General features: G+C 45.6%; 1 protein-coding gene across 2 annotated transcripts in view; it reads right to left on the bottom strand.

Annotated features, from left to right (window-relative positions):
* Window positions 1-2,887: 2,887 nt before the first annotated feature.
* The window catches only part of TMED8 (transmembrane p24 trafficking protein family member 8), a 38,508-nt gene continuing 29,756 nt past the window's right edge, over window positions 2,888-11,639 (bottom strand). For both annotated transcript variants that reach the window (XM_055435927.2, XM_088839417.1), the window contains one exon: window positions 2,888-10,518. In XM_055435927.2, coding sequence (XP_055291902.1) covers window positions 10,301-10,518 — 218 coding nt within the window. In that variant the 3' untranslated portion in view covers window positions 2,888-10,300. The remainder of the gene's footprint in view (window positions 10,519-11,639) is intronic.

Below are 11,639 nucleotides of genomic sequence, written 5' to 3'. Positions count from 1 at the left end.
TCCCTTAAGCTCCTCTAGGGCTGCACTACTGACCAGTCTCTCTTGACCCCAGTTCCAAGCACAGCGACTAGCCTCAATCCATAAATGCAGGTGAAATTGAGAGATGCCCTTCCTGTACAATCATGACTGGTTACCTTCTCCCTCCCTGAACGTCTCTTCCTCTTTTAGAGCCCTGGCAGATCACAAAGGAGCAAATACTTCCCCAAGTGCGTAGACTTTTCTCTAGAGGTCAGACGGTGGCTCCAATGCTTAGCAATAATTAAGCTTCTATAGAGGGTTTTTAAAAACTACCTCCTCTGCAACTCTCTCAAGTCTGCAAGTAAATTCTTATTTGACTGGGCGGGGGCTGAGTTCAGATACATCTCTTAATCCAAAAGGCATCTCCTATTGAGAGGATGTTTTCCAGGAGGGGTTTCTCTCCCATGGCTGACCGAGTGGTAAAAGGCAGGTCCTTCTTTATTTCCACATCAGTTGTTAGATCTGTGAAGACCGATCCTTAGACACCCGATCCCAGGATGCCAAGGACGGCAGGGAGGTCTGATCTGCCCTCCTTCTGCAGTGGGCGTGGCCACAGTGGATTAAGAACAGATATTGGAATGACTTAATGCTGGTAATTAGATACGGAGAATCTTCCAGCTCTATGGAAGTAGTAAGTTCTGATAAATGGATGAAAGCAGAATGGGGGTGCTGCCAGGAAATCTTTAAGAATATAGCAAAATGTAAACGATTTTGTTCCAAAGCAATTTTACACAATCATTAAGGACAGCAGCAAACTTAACTACTGGATAAGCAGGTAGATACACATAAGATAAGTCTCATTCTATTGGCTCCTCCTATCCTTTGAACATAGCTTATTTAGCTCTTGTTTCCAAGGTCAAAAGCAGGCATTAGCCCACTTAGGGCAAATACCTGAACTAAGATGTCTGCTGAGTGTAGCAAGAACTTCACGGGCTAAAGAACATCAGACTAGACGTCAAGGGCTGCAGTGTGTGGCCGCACACATGTATATGATCCTGAATGATGTCAGGGTCAATGATATGACAGATCATATAAAGAGTGCCTTTAAAAGTGAGAAAATGGGACTGCCCCGGTGGTCCAGTGGATAAGAATCTGCCTGACGATGCAGGAGACAGAGGTTTGACCCTGGTCCGGGAAGATTCCACATGCCGCAGGGCAACTAAGCCCATGAGCCACAACTATCGAGCCTGTGCTCTAGGGCCTGGAAGCCGCAACTACTGAGCCCATGCTTCACGACTACAAAAGGCTGCCTGCCTAGAGCCTGTGCTCCTAAACAAGAGAAGCTACTGCAGTGAGAAACCCAAGCACCATGTAGCCCCTGCTTGCCACAACTAGAGAATCTCTGTGAGCAGCAGTGAAGACCCAGCACAGTAAAAAATATTAATTTAAAAAAGAGATGCCTGTTCATATGCTTCCTGATTTCAGTGGGGATGAGATTTCATGCAGCAAAGGCCAAGTGATAATGGTTTAACTATGAAAAGCAACCATTTACACACAAAAAAAAGATAAAAGTTAGAAAATAATCTCCAATATGTTCTGTGTCATTAGTGACATAGTATATTTGGCATACCCAAACACAATGCATTAAAGATCCCCAGGGACTTCCCTGATGGTCTAGTGGCTAAAACTCCAGCTCCCAATGTAGGGGACCCAGGTTTGATTGCTGGTCAAGGAAACCGGGATTCCACACACTGTGGGGCAAGCCCACATGCTATAACAAAGATCTGCCGTGATGAAGACCCAACACAGCCAAAAAAAAAAAATCAGTATTTTTTTTAAAGTAAGTTATAATACATATGTGGCAAAAGAAAGCAGGGAAAAATCAACAGGGTCATCTCAGGACCACAGGTATCACTTAGGAAAATATTTAATGGTGCCCCTCTGCTCAGATGTGAGCCCCCTCCTGTTCTGGAATACACACCAAGGATGCACAGAGGCAGCATTATACGGCATGTCGAAGACATCGTACAGTATCATTTCCGTAAATGAAAGTAGGCTGAATATTACCCAGACTATGTTAAATGATTCCTGTGGTGTCCAAAGTGCTGATTCCAAGTTTGAGTAGAGTCAGCCCACTGGAAAATGGACATCCCTGGGGATCAAATACTAGCAAAACAAATGAAGTTCTATTTAGTAATCATCACTCTAAACTTAGGGGCTTCCTTGGTGGCTGAGTGGTAAAGAATCTGCCGCCCAGTGCAGGAGACACGGGTTCAGTCCCTGGGTCAAGAAGATTCCTGTTGAAGGAAATGGCAACCCACTCCAGTATTCTTGCCTGGGAAATCCCACGGACATAGGAGCCTGGCAGGCTACAGTTCATGGGGTTGCAAAAAGAGTTGGACATGACTTAGCAACTAAACGACAACTCTTCCCTTGGGCCAAGCCCAGTTCCCAGTTTATACTCAGCTATAAATTTAAATGCAGACTTCCCTGGTGGTCCAGTGGTTAAAGAATCCACCTGCCAATGCAGGGGACATGGGTTCTATCCCTGGTCTGGGAAGATCCCACATGCCATGAAGCAGCTAAGCCTGTACACTACAACTACTGCGCTCACAGGCCTACAGCCCATGCTCTGCAACAAGAGAAGCCATGGTGATGAGAAGCCCATGCACCACAACCAGAGAAAGTCCACGTGCAGGACCTAAGACCCGGCACAGCCAAATATACATATATATTCTAAAATTTAAATGTGGATGAAGGCTCTATCATTAGTCTCACTCTTAACTTTTTCTTGTTAATTTTTCTTAAATTTTTATAATAATAGATTATAAAATAATTCATACAGATTTAAAGAATACTTATCCTCTTAAGATGCAGAGGAGAGATGAAGAAAAAAATGTTAAAAATTATAACTCAGATGTTTCAGGTGCATAGTGAAAAAGTTTATTTATATGACATTTCAAAATTTGGAAGAGAAGACAAAGAATGCACAAAAGCATCACAAAACGGTTACATAATATAAAAACACAAGAACTGAGCTATTTCAGGAACAATAGCTCAGGATCCTCTGTGTATCAGGCAATACAGTGCCACGGGGTGGTGGAAATAGGGTATTTTAAAGGGAAAACCACTCAGCAGGACATAACAAATAACAATTTGGTTCAGAGTTCTTAGAAATCATAGGCGATACTGGCAGCATTTGTCATGACAGGAAACACATAACTAGTTGAATGTGACAAATGATTGCTTGGGAAACCATGTATTTTAAAAAGGCTGTGACACTGTTTCCCTTTCAGACTCCTTTTTGTAATGTCAGCATCAGTGCATGATCTAGAATGATAAGGAAAGAATGCCTTTGTGGTTGCCAGTTGCTTAAAAATATTTACCAAGAAAGCATGATCATCTTTCAGTCAACTGATAGATCTCAATGCATGGCACCAAAGCAGGCCTTTCAGAAACACAAGCTAAATGGCATAAGGTAGTTTAGGAGATCTTCAAGCACCTCCTCTATTCCAATTATCCTTACCCAAAGACTGGCTTTCTTATAATCCATCACTTTGACTACAAAGCAGCTTTCTTCTGGGGATTTCAGGACACTTCCCATTATTAAGGGAAAAGGGTACACCAGAGTCATGGGTGACGGGGTTGCTTTCTCCAGACTTTACTTGCTCTTGAACATAGCTACTAAATGGAAATAATTCAGCTTGACTAAATAAAAAACAAATTCATTTATGGGACAGTCATTTCAGTAAAGGATGTTAGTGGAGTTTTTAATATGAAATTTCTCAGTAAAATATGCTGCTTAGGAGAGGAGAGAAAGAATTAGGATAATGTTTTCCACCTGATTCTTGACTGAACCTGAAAACCAATGGTAATAATCAATTACAGGTAACATTACAGATGAGGCGTTTCCAACCTGAGTGAGGAGAAGAGTTCAGGAAGAGAGCCCCTTTACCTGACTGTGAGTTCAAGGTTCTTCTATTATCCCACATACTATCATATTTCAAACCAAGACTTTACAATTGTTCATGATCCTGTATCAGAACATTCAGAAAATATATGTACTTGATCTCCTGGAAACCATTTCACATATTTTAATCCCCAGATGAGTCAAAACTTTCAGCTTAAAATGACAGAGAACTGTGGAATTTAATTTTTCAAAAGCCTGTTATCTCTAGATTTCTGGCATACATTTTCCTTATCTGTTTATAAGAGTGAAGAAGAGCCATGAAATCAACTCTGGTCCACATGCCTGGGGGACTGAAAGAAATCAGACTGTGAGTTCAAACCAGGGACCAGGACTACAGATCATTTCAAAGCCAGAGTCTTGTGCCTTTGGACTTAGTTTCTGAGGACACTGCTGTTTGTAAATGAACCCCCACTAACAAGGGTTTAGGCAATTAACTACGTTTTCTTAGATTGGTGACAAGACTTTAAGATAGGAGGGGCTCTGTCTGGCCTTGGTTCAGGAGGGACGGTGCAGCACCCCAGAGGGAGCGGTGATTTCTGAAATCTGGCCACACAATACTTAGCAAAGTTTCTCTCACCCTTTGGGTCCCAGATCCTGCCCTAACCTCACTACCTAAATAACTGGGTAGATGTCAAAGGTGTGCCCACAGGTGCTGGACTGGTTGGACAGAGCAAGTGGGTGACACTGATCATTAACCAGGTACCAAAAGAACCAAAGCAGCTCTTGCCGGGGTGCCGCTGCCCATTCCCACAAAAGAGGCCACTGGGAACTGACTCTTAGGAGGTTCTGCTTTGCGGAAGGCCAGTCACTGCCCACATTAGACTGGCCCCTTAGTGGGCCCTGAAGCCAGACTGAACCTGCAAAGCTGCCACCTCACACTGAGATCACACGCACAGCTGGTGACAGGGTCCAGTGCCCGTAGATGGAGGCCTTGCTCTGTTTCCCAGCCAACTCAATTAGTGTGTCATCCTCATTGGCATGGCATCATCACATCCTCTTCACTCACTTAGTGAGCTTAACGAGAGTTCCAGCTGCACAGTCACACAGGAGTTACCCAGCTACGCCAAAGTGGGGCTGTAAGTCATACGCCCTCCCCAGCCCTACTTCCAGCCAAGGCTGATGAGCTTATCTACTATTACCTAATTCTGGTTAATTATGTAAACTTGGATATCATGCTGCCAGTTGCAAAACACTACCATAAATAAGAGAAGTGGAGGGGGTCTAGCCCCTCTCTCTCAGTTGTGTGGAAATGAGGGCCTAGGGACAGGATCCCACATGCATGAAAACTGGGACTTTGGTCATAGGGACAGTGCCCATATATTGGGTTGCTGGGAAGCACCCAACTTGTGACTAGTTTTAAACACCCATCCCCTACTTACTCCCCAAAGAATCATGCATCGTGGCTTCGTCAGCACAATCAGATACAATGAATACAAGGACCTGCTCTCTAAAGAGCATGAATCCCTTAACAAGCTGCTGCTGCTAAGTCACTTCAGTCGTGTCCGACTCTGTGTGACCCCATAGACGGCAGCCCACCAGGCTCCCCCGTCCCTGGGATTCTCCAGGCAAGAACACTGGAGTGGGTTGCCATTTCCTTCTCCAATGTGTAAAAGTGAAAAGTGAAAGTGAAGTCGCTCACCAAACAAATGAGACCACCTTCCTTCATACAGAAACTCACTTTCCAACTCTTTTTGACCACTGAGATTCTATAGGGTGGATGCCCTCTCCGCTTCTAGCAAATTCAGGCTTCCAAAAGGTCTACGCTTTTGGCTAGGTGGAAAGAGACTAGTTAAAAAGGTTGGTGTGAACTTTTTCGACCCAGGAGAGATTCTAAATGGAAGCTCTAAAAAGAAGACCAAATTGTGTCTGTCTGTTGGTCCCATTGACTGTGTGTGTATGACTGGCCCACACAGATGAAAGGGAATGAGATTCCTACCCCTCACAGGGAGGTCAGCCTACAGAGGGCACAGCTCCTTCACAGAAAGTTTTGTGTCTTGAGGCTATTCTGGGATGTTGGTCAAAATGAAATCTGTTTCATCCTTTCTTGGCCATAGTATAGTCAAAACCAACTGAGGCTACGGGGACATAGCAGGAACTCCTCCTAGCCTTTCTAAAGTCACCATCTTTTTTCATGGCGCTGGACCCACAAGTCCCAGAGGGTATAGAGGTGAAATCAATCCTCAGGTCAGGGTTACACTTAGCAGAGGCGACCTACTCAAAAATATTTCTAAAGGCGATCGTGTTGGAAAAGAAAGCAAAGTGAGTTTGGGATGTCTCCAACAAGCACAGTGAGAACCAGTGAGGTTTCTGGCTGAAAGAAAAACCCCAATGGATGAAACGCAAACTAAAGAACTACACAGGATTGGACTATGAGCGAGATTCTGGGACACATCTGATAGCTTTTCTTTCTCTCGTTTTCATTCCTTACTATCAATGTAAAAAAAAAAAGCACTTCTCAAGCTGCACGAACCTTTTCACTCCTATCCTTTCCTCTAAAACAACAGCCTTTTGTGTAAATGTTAGGGGTCACTCAGCTCTGTACCTTAGAACCTTACACTTTGGGGTTAAAAGGCAACCTTCTGCAGAAAAGTGGTCTTAAAATAAACATAAAAATACTTTGGGTTTGGGTTTCACCTAATTTCTTTCAAAGAGGGACTGGATAGGGCTCCTCAAAAACATACAGGTATTTTCTATAAATGATGTTTTACAATAATATCTAAACCCCCTGATTAAAATAAGATAGTGAGCTTTCAGGAAACTTCCAGTTAAAACTCTTCCTTATACATATTATAAGGGACAATATATACTTTTTAAAAGTACAAGATTTTCTTTCCTAAATAACAGATAAAAATATTGTTAAAGTGCATGAGTCAATTAAGAAAAAAAAAAAAAACTAAGAATGGCCTAATTTCAAGTTACTACCTACTTCCATTTTAAAGCTACATTATGTCTGAGGATCCGAGTGTTAATTTCAGTCCTGAGGATATGTTGGAAAGCAACAGAGATCAGAAAAAAGTCCTTCCAATGGAAAGCAGTTTTACAATTACCTTCACTCTGACATGCCAATAGAGAAGAAAACATTAGCTTTTAGAGCCTAAGGGAAAGGGGAAATATGGCATGAGTTCTGAAAGATGCAGAGCAGGAAACATTTTCTGAGGATCACCTGCCTGGTTACCTGGCATTGAATGAGGTGAGTTTGCTAAAAACCAGGAACTCTGACACTGGAGCGCTGGTGTCTATGAAGGGGATGCTCTACTGGACACCTGTCAAAAGGAGCAGAATGGCAGACTCATCTTTGTTTAAAAGTTGGCAGTTTATAAGTTTAAAATCTAGGTGATGGATATACAGAAGGGTGCTTATATCATACTTCTTTTAAATGTTGTGTGCTGAGAATTTTTCAAAATAAAATGTTGAGAAAAATGAATACCCTAAACTTTCTAAAAGCCCCATCTCTCAACAAAGTAGCAAAACCAAATAAACCAAAGAAACTTAAGAACTTGGCCACCTTGTGGAGAGAATAGAATTCCAGTCTCTGCTACTGTGAAGTACTTTCTTTCCATTGTACGTTAACATTTATGCTCTAAAGAACAGGGTGGAGGTGAAAGCAAGTGATTTTCACTTCATTGTTTGGTTCTGTAAACCGAGACAGAGACAGACTAAGGAAATGACTACCTCTTAGGATTTGCCAGACCTTGAAATTCCCAGTAATTACATGTGTTTTGTAAGTAATATTTTGTCCCTAAAGTTCAATAATTTCAGATGACTTAATATGGGATAGTAAATTCATTAGACAGTGAAAACACCTTCTTTTAGCTATTGTGTGTGTGTGTGTGTGAGAGAGAATGGATCAAAGCAGCACTGACTGCTCACAAAACACAGGATGAAATATAGCAACGTCCAGGACTTCAAAAGTGGCCAGACAATAAGAGGCACACCGAGGCGATGGGAACGAGTCCCTCAGGCTTCCCTGATGCAACAGGACTAGGATTCTAAAGAAACAAGTATACAGAGGCTCTCGTGGCAAAAATCAGCAACAGCAAGTGTCATCCCAGGGAGCCTCCCATGACCCGACAGCTCCGTCTTAAGAGAAAGTCAGAAGTTAACAATAAACGGGAAAAATAAGCCAGGCTTTAGCTGACTGAAGAAAAGCTCAGTAGAAAATTATTTTATAAAGATTCTATTCAATTAGCTAAGGCATGATTCAATTTCAGTGATGATCACACGGCTACCTGACGGGATGACCGCACAGCGAGTTTGCTTTCAGCACCTCAATAGGCAGTCGCTAGAACAGTTCCTAACTTCTTATAGGGCATGGAAATTTGGGCCAGTGTATAATCCTCTACAGAATGCACTCAGACGTAAAGTAATGGAGGTATGAGGCTGCTTGGAAGAAGAGGGATGCTACGGCAGTCCCCGGCATCGTCTCCCACCTGGGGCTGTGCTCCCAGAGGAGCAGAAGGTGCGGCTCTAGCGCCCTTTGTTCGTGACGGAGGTGCCACCACGGACCTGTTGTGCGGAGCCCTGGTCGCTGAGTTTCTGCTTCTGTGCAGAGGGGAGGCGTGGTGTGAGGCTCCCACACAGGGAAGGAAGGAGCCAAAGGAACCATCGTGACACAGCTGACTCCTCAGAGCAGGCAGAGGGCTTGGCAGTCCTGGCATCACGGGATGTCTCTGGTTGGCTGGTCAAGTCCTCTACACTCACTCAATCCTGGACAAACAGGCAGATTCCCTCACAACCTAGAACTCTTCACAGGGAGTGCTGGGGGCAGCAGGCTGGGGTGGAGAGGGCATCATCCGTCCGTCTCAGGAGGGGCAGACCCCTCCCAGAGCCTCATGGGGACTGACCCCACGGGAGTGGAACATCAGCCCTCCCCGACTTCACCTGAAATCTCCATTTAGTTAGACTCCACAGGAGAGGGGGCCTAGGTGGCTCAGAGCAGGTGGAAGCCTTCTGAGAAACAGATGGAAACTATTTCAAAGGTGAAATGAAATGTGGCTTTAACAATAAATAAAAGTAATAAATAAATCTAATTCTTCCTCGGAATTCTAAGGTAGTAGTAACAGGCTTGATGCAAGGGGTAAGAGAGGAGGAGGTACCGACCGTTGCAGTGGTCCCTTCTCTGCCTCCTCCTCGGCCGGGGTGGGGGGCGCCGGCCACCACATGCTTCTGGGGACACTGGAGGCAGCTCCCCACAGCACGCCAGCTTCATGGCATGGAAAAGACCGTCCCCAGGGAACGTACAGGCTTCAGCCTGGTAAAAGAACAGAGCCGACCAGCAGCAGCAGTGAAGCTTCATGACTACCTCCCCTATGAGACTTGGAACACCAAAAGCCTCTAGCCCTGAATGCAAGCAATCTAGACATCTAGAAACTTAGGAAATCTGACTGGTCCCAAAGCAAAATTTCTAAATATCACCCCTTTTATAAAGACTAAAAAAAAAAAGCAATGGGGAATCTGGAGTGTTGTTTTGTTTTTTAACCTCTTCTCTCATATTATCTACCCCTCCTTCTTTGATTATACATAAAAATGACTTAGTAACACTTGACTTCCAGAGATGTGACATCTGAGATCAATCCAGTACCTAATTTCCACCCCTCCCCCTTCCACCCCCAGGGCCCTTGGAAAGGGACACTGCCTCTTGAAATAGGAAGTGATGGAGGCAGTTTTTCTTCCCAGAACAGCTTAGACTACAGGGATCATCACTGTGGATTGCATGGAAGTTCATGCTGTGATGGCAGGGACACAGCCTTAGAAAAGGGAAAAGAGAGAAGGAGAGGCAGGGTGAAACCACCACCCCTCCAGAGGCAGTGAGGGCTCCCAGCCTGCACTAGAGAACGGGGAGAACCAGCAGGCGGGAATACGGCAGTGGTGAGAGCCTGGCCAGAGCTTTCTGCGTCCCCAAGACTGGGCTCCTGCATGGACAGAGTGCTGTTCCCTCTCTCAGTCCTTTCAGAAAAGTGGAGAGCGCGTGGCCACTAAACTCGCCTGCGTGAAGGCTCTGGAAGAGGAGAGCGCAGCAGTTGAAAGCGCACACCTGGAACCGAAACAAACCTATTTTGAAAAGGCAACACCCAACTTCCTCTTAGGCTTTTGGCCTGATGGTTGTCCCCCGCAGAGAGATTTTGCCGGAGTCGGAAGCAACAAGAGCGTGAGTCAGGGACCACAGAGCAGGGGTACCACACCACCATCTGCGGAAGCCAAGGACGGGGCAAAGCTACATGGATGGGGTCAACAGTCAGGCCCGCCAGGCAGGGCGTGAGGGTCGGGCGCCCCACGCTCAGCTTGGAGCCCTTGCCTATCCAGGACAAGCGGCCCCAGCTGGGAGCCTGCTCCAGCCGGTGCGCGCCACCTGCGTCCCAGCCCGGCGGGCCTTCAGCTCGTGTAGTAGACGTGGAAGTAGAGAGTCTTGTTGCGCAGCAGGGAGTAGGAGTTGTCGAACTTCAGCAGGTAGATGCCCTCGCCGGGGTAGTCATGGCTGCCGGCCTGCACGTCTCGGTGGCTGTCCCGGCGGTACACGGGCATGACCTCCCCGTAGCGGCCCCGCAGGGAGCTCCTGGAGCCTCGCTCCACATCTCCAGCTGGGACGGGGTCTGCGTGAGCAAAGGGAGGGCAGAGTGTTCGGCTATGAATTCAGAGACCAAAGAGGCCTACCTGAAGGCGAGAAGGTGAACCTGGTAACAACCCGGTGGCTCTCCTCCCACGGGGCATTTGGAAATGTCTGGTGGTCTCCAACTAGGCCATCGGAGTGACCGATGGTGATACCGCCATTGAGTGCTCAAGGGTTCAGGAGTGCTAAATGAAAGGATAGCACCTTCTCAACAAAGAAGTGTCTCCTTCCAAATGCCAACAGTATTTGCACTGAGAAACAATGATTTAGCCTTACAGAGCCTTCCTAGCTCCAGGAGTATCTGGAAATTTCCAAGGAGTATCTGGAAATTTCCAAGGGGAAGGGCAAGATATTTAGAAGGGAAGATTCAACAGGTGAAAGAACTCACTAAAGAAAGTAGGACGTGCACGTAAAGGTGCTATAGCAAGTGACCCCCAAAGCCCTCCTGGTCCCGAGGCACAACAAATAAGGTCCTAGGCCCTCCCCCTCCTTGAACACGTGCAGACCTCCCTGTAGACTTGCTTTTCCACGAAGAAGCAAGTTAAGGGGCTGACTGTAGGACGATATGGGAAAATCAAGGAATAAGGCTAATGCTTATTTAAAAAAAAAAAAAAGGCAGCCTAAGGGCCACTGTGAGGAGGCTTGTAAGGACTGGAGCATAGCACAGAGACTATTTTTAAAACTGCTCTGGGCACGAAGGCAAAGTAAACAGAAATCAGCCAGCTGTGACAGTCTGGAAGGAGGAGAGAATGGGTATGTTTGGCAAACTGCAATCACTCAGCTTGGTTCCAGACCCAAGAAGAAATGCAAATATCCCACAGAGAAAGAAATATAAATATCCCTAAGAGAGAAATAAAAAATAATCTCAGGTTTACATACGTGATCTGAAAAACACTGCCTCTACAACACCCCTTTCCCTGCCCCCAACCCACCCCCGTCCCCAGCAGATCCTGGGGGGACAACAAGCCAGGGACCGACTAAAAAGAATAGAAGCCTTCCACTCAGGCATGTTCTCTGAGGGTCTGACTTCAGCCTGCATCACTCAACTTGGCTTGCAAAGCTGAAAGGGATTCTCTATCTGCATTCTCAGAAACAGGAGGACGG

The sequence above is a fragment of the Moschus berezovskii genome, chromosome 9, assembly GCF_049115385.1.
Source record: "Moschus berezovskii isolate FMDL1 chromosome 9, NW_MosBer_1.0, whole genome shotgun sequence".
NCBI classification, from domain to species: domain Eukaryota; kingdom Metazoa; phylum Chordata; class Mammalia; order Artiodactyla; family Moschidae; genus Moschus; species Moschus berezovskii.
Note: the sequence above shows the minus strand (reverse complement) of the source record. Positions and strands in the feature narration are given on the sequence as shown.